This window comes from Hydra vulgaris, chromosome 09 (genome assembly GCF_038396675.1).
Source record: "Hydra vulgaris chromosome 09, alternate assembly HydraT2T_AEP".
Classification (NCBI taxonomy): Eukaryota; Metazoa; Cnidaria; class Hydrozoa; order Anthoathecata; family Hydridae; genus Hydra; species Hydra vulgaris.
In genome coordinates, this window is record NC_088928.1 from 24,455,390 (window position 1) to 24,468,901 (window position 13,512).

General features: G+C 27.5%; 2 protein-coding genes across 3 annotated transcripts; both read left to right on the plus strand.

Annotated features, from left to right (window-relative positions):
* The first annotated feature begins 6,311 nt into the window (after positions 1–6,311).
* On the plus strand, positions 6,312–10,508 carry LOC136084665 (uncharacterized). Its single transcript, XM_065805107.1, has 2 exons — positions 6,312–6,457; positions 8,258–10,508. Exons 1-2 carry the CDS (start codon positions 6,446–6,448, stop codon positions 9,986–9,988), a joined length of 1,743 nt encoding a protein of 580 aa, XP_065661179.1. The 5' UTR covers positions 6,312–6,445; the 3' UTR covers positions 9,989–10,508.
* A 79-nt stretch (positions 10,509–10,587) lies between these two features.
* On the plus strand, positions 10,588–13,014 carry LOC136084666 (uncharacterized). 2 transcript variants are annotated; one of them, XM_065805108.1, is made up of 8 exons: positions 10,588–10,996; positions 11,131–11,339; positions 11,553–11,600; positions 11,691–11,780; positions 11,952–12,063; positions 12,137–12,300; positions 12,531–12,687; positions 12,826–13,014. In XM_065805108.1, exons 1-8 carry the CDS (start codon positions 10,810–10,812, stop codon positions 12,945–12,947), a joined length of 1,089 nt encoding a protein of 362 aa, XP_065661180.1. In that variant the 5' UTR covers positions 10,588–10,809; the 3' UTR covers positions 12,948–13,014. The 2 variants fall into 2 exon arrangements, with proteins under 2 accessions (XP_065661180.1, XP_065661181.1); XM_065805109.1 differs by having other exon boundaries at positions 11,961–12,063.
* Positions 13,015–13,512: the final 498 nt, after the last annotated feature.

Genomic DNA, 13,512 nt, shown 5'->3' on the forward strand with positions numbered 1-13,512 from the left:
CCCATAAAAGTAACCTACTCTAATACTCATATGTATTTCAAATAGACTTCTCGTTTATATTTTATATACGGTTTTCATATAAGCATTACAAGGGTTTATATAACTAATGATTAACTCATATTTATAATTTAAACGTGATTAAGCCTGTACCCACTGTGCACACACGGCAAAATTACATAGTAATCAGCACTTTTAATATATGAAAGAACTACAAATAGAAATAATAGATATTTCTTGCATAAATAATTACCAGCTAAACGTAATTGTTTGCATAAAAAGTGTATTTAATGAAACTTTGTTTTAAACTGTGTTTTTTTTTAAGGCAATCTGCTTTGACAACTTTCATAGTGAAAGTAAAAATCGACAGCTCTACGACTATAGATGTCAAGTTCATTGGTTTTTGCTATTCTTAAAGTAATGATTGAATAACGTTAACTGATGAAAACTTTATCATGCTTAGAAAGATTTTAATTAGCATTTAAACGACCTTAAACTTAACCACAACTTCATTTTACAAATCTTTGGATTATTTAAAAAATTTTTTAAATAAATGACTGAATACAAACCAGTTTAAAAAAAATTTAAAACACTACCTTCTTCAGCCTAACGTTACAAGATTTTTGTACAAGTAATTTTGTTCTTTTGTTACCAAATTATATTAAATTTGTAATACAATATTAAAAGAATTTAATAAAAAAATATATGCTTGACACTTGTAGAAGACTACGTACGTTGTCTTGTCATCAAGTACCGCTAAAAATGTATCGGACATAAAATGGGGACGATAGATTGATAAAATTTAACGATAATGACAATACAACTTTAAAAAATTGTAGCGTAGCTGTTAGAGTGCTTGCCTTAGAGACAAGTCTAGGCATTTTTTGCGTCATCGGTAAGGGATGTGTGAACTTTCTAATTAAATGTTTTTCCGCGGAGCTCTGTGACAAGAACATTCTTCTTGGGGCACATAAAGCAAAGGATAACATTTTGTAACAAAATTTATTTTTTCTTATAAAGTAACAAAAGTAACATTTTGTAACAAAAATTATTTTTCTTATAAAGAATAAAATAATATATTTTTATTTATTGTTACTTTTGTTTATTTGCTTCCTCTACCCCGAATGCGAGGGCAATGAGTTAATAAAATATACTTTTTAACATACTGTGCTAAATTTAAATTCATCAACAGGTTTTAAGTTTTATTTAATAATCTTTTTTATATTCAAAACTTATCTCCATGTAAAGTATCCGCCCTTCCCAAAATGAGGGGGTTACAGAAAAAGCTCTGGTATGCCCATGCACAAGTGTTTTATGCCCAGTGACACAAGATAACATGGATACAGCTCTACGTACAACTTGTGGTATCTAAACAATAAACACGTAATTGTGGCAATTTTATGCCGTCTTGATTAAATGCCTCTTTATTAAATGCCGTCTTGACTTCTAAAAAATAGTGAACCTATCTATTTAATTTTTGTCTATTCCAATAATATTAGTTTGTGTTTCTCCATTACTGAAACACTTTCTAGTGGCGTTCTTATTATCAGTATACACAAAATCAATGAATTGCCCCAAATTATCTTATTTTCAATTTGGTAAGTCAGCTTTCAGGTTATTAGTGATAATCGAAAAATATTTGCATTGGAGTCACTGAAGTTAGAAAACTTTGTTTGAATTCAGATTGCAACAAACCATCATATCCTCATTTATAATTAAGTTTCAACTTTTCCCTCGCAGGGTCCTAATTTAAATAAAAAATCAAAATAGCCCATTAAGTTAAATGAAAATTGCCGTGTAAAAGAGCTTAATATCTCCTACTTTTGTTTTTAAAATATATTTTGCGTTGCGTAATTTATGGACGATCTTTTTTTAAAAAAAATAATGTTTTAGTTCTTGCAGCAATTTTAAATTTTTCTATTTCAGACTTAAGATGGCGTTTAAGTTATGATATTTTTTAAGTAAACTTTTTTTATTAATATTAGCTTTACTGCTTCATGTTTTCTTAGAATTTTTTTACCAAAATCTTTACTTTTATTGACGATTCAAAATGTCTACGTTTAGGGTAGATGAGCACCTTAAGCACATGTTGGAATGTTTTATAAAATAATTATGATGAATCCAAAATTTATTATAGTAAACAATTTTTAGGGCTCACTAGTCATGATTCAGTTAGATATTTGAGCACTCGACATTTTTTCTTAACAAAACACAGAGGTTAGGAGTAGGTTTTGGATAGTCACAGTTCTTGAACTATGCGTATGTAGCAAAATGGATTAACTCTCCAAAAAATTCCAGATTAAAACATTTTAACTCCTCAGTTAATTTCAAAACAAAATAAAACCCCCGGGAGTTGAAGTATTTTAAAATATGGCGAAATGGATTAACCGGGAGTCTAAATGTTTCAAACCCACCAAAATAAACTACTCATTTAAATAGATGTTTTAAACAGTTTAGTATATGATAAAATCACCTAGTATATAATAAATCACCTAGTCACTAGTATATAATAAAATCACCTAGTCAACTTAGTCACCTGTCGCGAATATAAAAATGTGTAAGTATTTTATATAAATATTTTTTAATACAATACTTCAATTTTTATTATTAAATTTATAAATTTGACGAGCCTCTATTTGGCTGTGATAAAAAAAAAGGAGATGAAAATATTAATAATATTTTATCTACTATTTCTTGTATTGTTTTCATAATTAGTTTCTGCCAAGTTGAGATTTTTCTAGTTTTTTATTAAAGTTTGTTATCATACCTGCAGATAGACGTTTTCTTATGTTGAAATAAATTCTAAGACAAACGGCGACACACGGAATGCTACCCGACCAATGCCAGATGAGTTATTAGACAAAAACCTTAATAAAATGCAATAAAATATTTTTACAACAATAACACTGCATTTTCGCACCCGCGGAATGTGATATATTGATTCAAAATTAAATTCTAAAATGACGCATCACGCAGAATGCTTGCTAGTTGTCAGACTAAAACCTTGATATAATGCAATCAAACAATTTAGGCTTAAAAAACAATTTTGTTTACAATAAATAATAAATATTTTATTTTACATATGAAAAGATAGGTAAACCCAAATAATTCTATCCAGTTCTCAGTTCCTTTATACTGAGGAGTCCGAAGTTATGTTTTGAGTAAACAAAACAACTGTAAAGCGTTTTTCAATTTTTAGGAAAGAATGAAACTGAAATGGTCAGCCATTTTTCTTAAACAATTTGGCAAACATTTGAAAATTGAAATAAAGTTGATGCATTGCAATAAACCAATATATAGATTTTCAGCTTTTAATGATGATTTGACAAATAATGTTTAAGAACATTTGAATAGAATGATTAAAAACAAAAATATAAAGAACTTCCATTAGATTCAATGGCATTGTCGTTATATAAATTTCAAAATTTATATAACGACATTAAGAAAAACTTATAATAATAAATTATCATAAGTTTTTCTAAACGAATTTAATCACGGCTACAAAAATCTAGGAAGCTTTAAAATAATTGACCAAAATCACACCAAAAAGATGTGCCACTCTTCGTCTTACTATTTAATTCTACGCATGAAAAACTCCTACCAATTTAATTCTACAAATGGAAAAGTCAATCCGTGGGTAATACTCAGTTTTGAAAAAATATCTGCATTTTAGGGACCAATTATATCAGAAAGTAAGTTGTTTCATGAATTTACAGTCTGATTTTAGAAAAAAATATCTTAATGTATAATACAATACAAAACTAGTCTGCACAGCTGCATCAGCTGGAAACCGAATGCTTGACAAGCTCAAGAAGGCTTTTCGAGGTCAAAGTTTTGCATTATGGCGCACACGTTCGTCCAAACCTAGAATTTGCTGTACAAACCTCTGTTTTTAGCTCAATACATAGCCAAACTCGAGCAAATTCAGCACCGTGCCACAAAACATATTAACACCTTAAAACACCTTCCGTATACTCAGAGACTATCAAGCCTTAACCTGACAACATTAACTGAACGACAAAAAAGTGGAGACCATTTTGAGCATAAAATCATGAGTAAAATTGACAAAGTTAACTCTCAGGTCCCTCAACTTCAATCGGACACACTAAACAACTAAAAGCACAACTTTTTCGAAACTGTGCTGAAAGAAACAACTTTTTCACCAACCGTGTTGTAAAATTATGGAATTCTTTAATCCAAAATGCGGTGGACGCAAAGAACTTGAACAATTTTAAACACAAACTTTCTTTGCTCCAGTATCTTCACTTTAGCTGAAATCGAAAAGCTGTATTTTCATAATAGAGAGGCCTGATGTGCCGCTCTTTGTCAACCCGACAAGAAAGGTATATGTGGGCCACATGTGGCCATAGTGCTTATAAGTGGATTTAAAGCGTGAAACTATATTCTAGATGTTTATCGATATATAAACTGATGATGAGTGTGGCCCACGTGTGAAACACATAATGCGGTCCACATAATTATCCCACTTAATGCGGTATACTCTTTAAATAAACACATGCTAAAATAGATGTGGTTATGATATGGGCCATTCATTATCTTGCCACATCATACCACGCTTTAAACTTTAAAATAAATTACTTCATTCCATTGTGAAAAGCGCAATATTATTTTATGACGTCAGACGCTTATCAATTTAATATATATATTTTTTTGTTAACATGTTTAAGTGGTTTTGTAATGCAAATTTGTGTTTTTTTAGTTTATACGGTATCAACAACTTAAATAAATGTATATATATATATATATATATATATCAGAGCCGTCCTTAGAAAACGCGAGGCCTTGACAATAACATTTTTGCGAGACCTTCTTGAAAGTCGTTATTTTAGGCGCTCTTACTGTCTAAAAAGGTAGTGTGTAGATGCAAAACACAAAATTGTTATTTTCTTGTAGGTTTATAAAGGAACTGAGTGTTTTATAAAATAATCTATAATAATAACAATAAAGTTTATTCTTCAATTTATTATAGGCAGGGCCGCCAAGAGCCGACACGCCGCCTGGGACAGCAACTTTGATTGGCCCCCTTATTTAACGAAGTTTTTCAATATTATTGGCAAAGGAACTTTTTTTTTTTTAGGTATCTCTTTCTCATTTAGCGCCCCTTCGAATGCTGCCGCCCAAGACAAACTGTCACAGTGCCTCCCCCTCTCGGCGGCCCTGATTATAGGCCTAACAATGTAAAATAAATTATAACTCTTATTTTATTCATATATGAACAAAATAAGATTTATAATTTATTTTACATTGTAAAATAAATTATAATTGAGCTAGAAAAAAAAACGAAAAAACTTTTTATTGATAAATTAAATATAAGTAATATAACATTTTATTACAAAATTATATTATTATAACTTTTTGCTTATTTTTTAATATTATAAAGTTTTGGTTGCTTGCGCTTAGGAAAGCTTAGGAGCAGGGCCGTACCGACGGGGGTGGGTGGGGGTGACCCCCCCCCCCCCACAGATATGCAAAATTCTGTCGGTTTTTGACAGAAAACTCGAAAATTATGGCTTCTGTCGGTTAACCGAAATTTGGCTTATAAAAAAAAAAAAAAAAAAAAGGTCTTGTCGGTAAATTTCGCTTTTTCCATTTCCCTCCCCCCCCCCCCCCCCCACGTCTTTGTCGTTCGGTACGGCCCTGCTTAGGAGACCTTGCTAAGCGCGAGGCCTGGAGCGGATGCCTCAGGACGGTTCTAATATATATATATATATATATATATATATATATATATATATATATATATATATATATATATATATATATATATATATATATATATATATATATATATGTATATATATATATATATATATATATATATATATATATATATATATATATATGTATATATATATATATATATATATATTATATATATTTATATATATATATATATATATATATATATATATATATATATATATATATATATATATTTATGTTCAGGTGGTTTTGTAATGCAAATTTGATTTGTTAAATAGATTTTCAACACTCTAATTTGCATTACAAAACCGCTAAAATTTATATTGGGTATATTAATAATATATTATTGTTAAAAGGGTATTACATTATTGTTAAGGGGGTAAAAGGGTATTATATTATTGTTAAAGGGTAATATATTATTGTTATTGGGTATATTAATAATATATTATTGTTAAGAGTTATATTGGGTATACCCAATATAACTTTTAGCGGTATTTTAATGACAATTTTTGTGGCTTGCTATTCAATATAAATTATTAAAAATATCCTAGTTTATTTCAAGAAATAAAAAAATCAGCCTTATGCACATTGCATAAAAGAAGTGAGGAAAATATTACTAAGTAGAATAATTTTTCCAAATATCTCTCTTTAATTTCTAGAAAAAAATAATCATCTTACACAATCGGATAAAAGAAGCGGAAAAGTAATAAAAGAATTAAATAAAATGGCTAACAATGTAAGGGTACTTTGTATCTATTGATATTATTTCTACGGTTTTGTTTAGATTGTTGATTTCTTCTATATATACATATATATATATCTATATATAATCATATATATATATATATATATATATATATATATATATATATATATATATATATATATATATATATATATATATATATATATATTATATATACATACTTTTTATATAAATATATATTTAAATTATTATTTATATTTAATAGGTATCAAATATTAATTTAATATATAAATATAGACTTTTAAACATATATATATATAATATATATATATATAAACATATATATATATTATATATATATATATATTATATATATATATATATATATATATATATATATATATATATATATATATATATATATATAGATATATATATATATATATATATATATATATATATATATATATATATATATATATATATATACATATAGATTATTTAAAAGTCTATATTTATATATTAAATTAATATTTGATACCTATTAAATATAAATAATAATTTTATATATATATTTATATAAAAAGTATGTATATACAAATAGTTATATATGTATATATACATCTTATATATATATATATATTATATATATATATATATATATATATATATATATATATATATATATATATATATATATATATATATATATATATATATATAGTTTTTTTGCTTTGTTGTCTACATATTCTTTTATTGTGCCTTGTATTAGAATTTTCAATTTTCACAATGAAAGAACATGTTGACAACATATATATTGTATAGAAGAATTGTACCAATCCTATATAGATATACAATATTTATATATATATATTATATATATATATATATATATATATATATATATATATATATATATATATATATATATATATATATATATATATATATATATTTATATATATATATTATATATTTTATAATATATATTATATATTATATAAATTAGTCGATCTATGTACTGAAGCCCTCGTGTTTCCCTAAATCAGTGTGACGTCATATTGCTAACTAATACATGCAATATCAGTTATATATTTTTGTTGTTGTTGTTTTTTGTTATATGTTATCTAGCAATCCCTAAATCGGTCAATATGTTGTACTGAAATCCTTTCCTACCCCTAAATCGTCATAGTGCTCAACAAAGTATGCAATATCGTATATATATATATATATATATATATATATATATATATATATAATATATATATATATATATATATATATATATATATATATATATATATATATATATATGTATATGAGCCCGAGTGTTCTTCGTTAGAAACAAATATATACATTGTATATATTTACAATCTACAATATATTTACATTCTTCAGGTCAGGTTAGGTTATCCTGCTACTGGTAACATGAAATCCAGTACAACCTGTTTTCATGTTAACGTCAGGAAGGGCATCCGGTTGTAAAAAATTGCTTCAACTCTTACATTGTGGGATTTATTTCACTTTGTAGAACCATCCAAACTGCACTAGTGTGGAAACATGGATGTAATACTTCAACAACAAAAAAAATTATATATATATATATACATTGTATGTATATATATTTATATATATATATATATATATATATGTATATATATATATATATATATATATATATATATATACATTGCATATATATATACATTGTATATATACATTTATATGTATATATATATATACTCATATTTATTTACATTTTTTTAGTATAAAATACATTTAAAATACAATTTATTTTTAATTACTTCTGTATCATATTATTTCTTAAAGGATAAAAAATGGAGTGGGATGTCAAAGGAGAAAAAAAGGCTTGTCATTAATGAAGAAGTTGATACTTTTTACAAAAAAGCTCAGGAAGATGCTGCAATTCATGAGGTTGTTGTTAGTTACGATCAAGAAGAGCCCAAGAGTTCTTCGTTAGAAGCAAGTAGCAATAATAGCATTAACCTTGGTAGTTATCGTTCTTTTGAAAGTATCATAGATACAAGCTCAGAAGAAATTAAAAATAAGTCACTTTTAGAGGAAATTCGTGTTTGGGCAATTCAATACAATGTTGAAAATAAAGCATTGGATGATTTGTTAAAAATTCTTATAACAAAACATCCGGAGTTACCTAAATCATGTAAAACACTTTTAAAATGTTCTTCGACCCATTTGAATATCTCAAAGATGGGTAGTGGAGAATTTGTTCACTTTGGCCTAGAAACTGAACTTATTAGGTATATAGAATCTGGTTTGCAAAGCTTTAGGATAAGTTCAGATCGATATAATTTACTTTGCGCTGAAGCTACTCATTTTCATTCTACACTTATCACGTTAACATTTAATATCGATGGGATGCCTTTATTCAAATCCTGCTCTAAATCATTTTGGCCTATTTTAGCAAAAGTTAATGAAAGTACTTGCCTTGAGCCTTTCATTGTATCTCTTTATTTTGGCACAAATAAACCGAATGACCTGAATAAATATTTTTCAGGGATTGTAGAAAACTTGAACAATTTAAAATACCCAATTGTAGTTTCAGGACAGAGGTATCTTATTAGAGCTTTTTGTATTGTAAGTGATGCTCCGGCAAGAGCATTTATAAAGGGTATAAAGTATTTTAATGGTTACAATGGGTGTGAGTATTGCAGACAAACTGGTAGCTATATTAATGGAAAGGTTGTTTTTGATAATCATGATGCTCCTGCTCGAACTGATCAACAGTTTTTGAATTTTCAAGAAAAAGATCACCAAAAGGAAATGACGGCAATTGGTAGTATTGTACCTCCTGTTACTTGTGTGCCAGCTGAGTACATGCATCTGTTATGTGAAGGTGTGTTCAGAAAACTTTTGTTTTTATGGGTTTCTTCAACATGTAAGTACAAAGGTTCATTTCGCATACCACCGTCTAATCGAGTTGCTTTATCAAATAAGATCGTTGAAAATGGGAAACACATGCCTAAAGAATTTAAACACAGAAAAGTGAGACCATTGGTTGAGATGGACCGATGGAAAGCAACTGAATTTAGAACTTTTTTTATTTATTTGGCACCATTAGTCATGAGATCTTTTCTGCATCCCAGTGTTTATGCTCATACTATGCTTCTCCATTTTGCAGCATTCAATATGCTTGGATCAGATTTTTTACCAATTATGGATAACATTTCCTGGTGTTTGAAGAAATTTGTTACTACGTTTGCAGATCATTATGGTAAAGGTAATTTAGTGTATAACATTCATTGTCTTTTACATTTAGATGAGTTTGTAAAAAACCTTGGTCCACTTGACTTTTGGTCATCATTTCCTTTTGAGAATAAATTAAGGCATATTAAAAAGACCATTAATTCCAACACCAATTGCCTCAAACAGTGCATCAATAATGTAATTAGAAATTCAATTTTCAGAACATTATCGCCATCTTGCAATAACTTATTTTACTTATCTACACATTCACCAGACAATATATATCTCACCTCTTCTGGAATGTGTTACTTCGTTTGTTACCGATGTTGTGTGTAATGGAAATGTAATGACTTTATATGAAGACGTGTATTCCCATCCATATCCTTCTTCATTTATGCATATAGGTTTGTATAAACACTCTAATAGTAATGTATGCAATGTTTCAATAATTAACAAATGTGTGTGTATTCCTTGTGAGAATAGTATATTTTACATTATTCCATTTGCTTCTAATAAATTGTTTAGTTATTGATCAAAATACCAGAATTATTTATATAAACTATTAGTTTTTGAACAGCATCAAATTTTGAACTGTTTAACAATTGAAGACATTTGTACTTTTAGCACTATAGTCTTCAATTTAAATCTTGAAAAATGACTTTTATCTAGTTTTTAAATTTTGTATTTAATTTTAAAAAACAGTTTGTTACATAATTAGTTGTATAACCAATTTATATCAGTTGCGTAAAAGATGTTTAATTTTTTTATGAGTTTTTTAGTGTTATTTTTTTATCGGCATTCTTATGAATTTTATATCTATGTAATAAAGATATTTTTTATGAAATAATTATATATAGAAAAGTATGAGTTGTTTTACCTATTTTTTATTTACTTGATATTGTTAATTTATATTGCTATAGTCCTAGCAAGTATTGGGAATTTATATAGTTATTTTACTACTATTACTTATGCAAATTTTTTTTTATTGAATTATGGTAATTCTATTGTAAACATAGTGTCATCAGGGTGGCAAATACCCTGTAAATATTGTGCCAGCCCAAAACGATATTTACTGAAATTATCTTTCCTAATTCCTAGAGTTTTTTATAATATGCACAAATAGTTTATATTATTTATATTTTTTACAGTGTAAAGATATGTTTTATATTGTTCATTTCCTTAACGACAATACTGTGGAGTATGTTCCAAAGGAATGGCTTAATGGAAACAGCGAGTGTATGTGGCCAAAATGTAGCATGACTTCATTAAAAGGAATGCGCCGGAAGAGACAGATTCCCAATAAAGATTGGGAAAGATACAAAATACGAATTTTATCTACTGCAGGTAAACACACACATATGTGTGTGTGTTTGTGTGTGTGTGTGCGTTTAAGTTATACCTGGTTTATTAATATTACTTTAATGCACAATCAACTCACATTTTTGTTACTTTGTACTACTTTGACTACTTTGTTACAGACTGTGAGGAAAGAGCATTAGAAAAGTTAAAAATATCTGAAGAAACAAGTGATCTTGCTTCAGAATATGAAGGTAATTCATGTCGTAGGAAAACAACATCAAAACGATTATCCCCTTCATTATTTGCTTCTCAAATTCATGGCAATATGTCTAGTGAAGATGATTCTGATTTCAACATGCCTACATCTCTTCAGCAGGCTGTCATTTCTGTAAGCTTATAAAGTGACTTTATTAAAAACAAGTTTTTTTCATTAGACTTGCTTACGTTAATGAAAAAAATGTTAAATAATTATTTTAAATGTGGAAACGAAAATATTTATTTAAACATGGCTTACTCTTGTTGATTACAATCAACAAATTTTTATTTTCTTAAATTAGATAAAGTTTTACTAGATTTTAATAATTAGCATAAAATATTTTAGACATCAACACCAGGTAGCCAACCATTACTGCCAATACCACATCATGCTGTAAGTATTAAACATGTTGCTTGATAGCAATACTATAAGTTAAAATTTGTTAATGTTATTATTAGACATTTAAATTTGATATATGATTAGAATGTTTTTCGAGAGATGCAACACCAAGGAAAATCTAGTCAAAGCTTTGTGTCATTACTAAATGATCCTGATGAAATAAATTTACCTTCAGTAAGATTTTTGTAAATTTTATTTTAGTAATTATAAGTTTGCTGTTAAGTAGAATAATTATAATTGAAGATCATTAAATTTAAATATGCACAAATGTAATTAAACTAGAATTTTTTTTAAAATTGTTTATGTTGATATACTAATAATATATTTTAAATATATTTTGTTGAGTTATATCAGGAGTTCTTGCCAATCCCATACACCAAAAATTCCACTAACACCCTTACACCAATCACACAGTCAATTGAATACCGATTGTCCTCCATTGAAAATTTACTTAAAGGTGAAAAATCTTTTAAAGTACATATATTAATTTGTCTATCTTTTAAATACTTATAACAGTTCGATTTGATTAGATTTAGTAAAATCTGTAACGTCTGCGACAAAAGAGATTAAACATTTGATAGAGCGTATGCCAATTGGTCATACTGAAGAAAGTTTATTTACGAAATCAAGCAGCATAGAAGAGTTAGATGCTGTTTTGTTGCAATGCCAGGATGAAGAAATGGCCTCACTTTTTGCAAGTTTTACTTAAATATTATTGAAAAACTTTTTAATAAAAACTCCGGTTGCATCCATTGAAAAATTAAAAATTCGAATATTTAACCTTTTTTTATATAATACAATTTTTTATATAATTTGAATTCATATATAAATTTTATTTTTTAGTAATCACTTATATATATTTATGTATGTGTTTATACACCTTTGTGTACTTTTAAATTGTTTACTTTCTTTTTCTGAATGTAGATTAACTGGCTAGCAACAGCAGGTGGAAAGTATATATCTGATATGGTACGAAACATTTTGAATGTTTTCATGACTGATGAGTTACAGATGAGTTGTTGTCGTTCTGGGAAACGCTCAAACAAATATTCAATTGAGGCTTTTGTAAAGTTTATTGCAAGTAAGCAAAGTAGCTATTCCGTTAGAGTTAACCGTTTGTCAAGTACAAGTACTTATTGATAAAGTTGACATTAACCCTTAATAAATTAATTAATTTTTTGTATAATCGAAATAATAAATAATAATAAACTGATTTTAGTTGCTGTTCGAAGGCATTGCAAAAATGCTACAGACAAAGATGTCAATGAAGCCATCACCGCTTCACTGCATAACTCAGCAGATCGTGGTGGTAGACGTATGCATCGAGAGAAGAATGAATAAATAAATTTAATGAAAAGTTATTGTAAATAAATAAAATGTTTGTAAATAAATTTATAACAAAAAGCAAGAAGCATATTATTTTTCATATATATATATATATATATATATATATATATATATATATATATATATATATATATATATATATATATATATATATCAGATTTCATGTAAAAAGTTAGTGTACTTTCGTTCTGAAAGTGGTTTTGAGCGATATAAGTATTATTGCCACACGTGGGCCACTCCAACGCCATCCGATAATGAGGAGTGGTAAATATATGGCTAATATATACTTCCCACACGTGGGCCAGATGAACCTTTGCGCACAAATGAAGTGTGGCTTTCGTTCTTATTTAGTGTGGTTTTAGTGCTATAAGCATTAAACCCACATATGGCCCGCACTAAAGCCTTCCCATAAAAAAGTGTGGTAATGATATGGCTAGCAAATGCTTCCCACGCGTGGGCCATTTGAACTTTTGCGCACAAATTAAGCGTGGCATTTGTTCTTATTTAGTGTGGTTTTAGTGCTATAAACATTAAAGCCACATATGGGACGCATCAGCGC

What these genes read in the sequence shown, in the direction of transcription:
- LOC136084666 (XM_065805108.1), top strand. Translation starts at nt 10,810, where the DNA reads ATGTTTTATATTGTTCATTTCCTTAACGACAATACTGTGGAGTATGTT. An exon ending in CATTGAAAATTTACTTAAAG is followed by an intron (nt 12,064 to 12,136) that starts GTGAAAAATCTT and finishes CGATTTGATTAG; the next exon opens with ATTTAGTAAAATCTGTAACG. An exon ending in AAGAAATGGCCTCACTTTTT is followed by an intron (nt 12,301 to 12,530) that starts GCAAGTTTTACT and finishes TTCTGAATGTAG; the next exon opens with ATTAACTGGCTAGCAACAGC.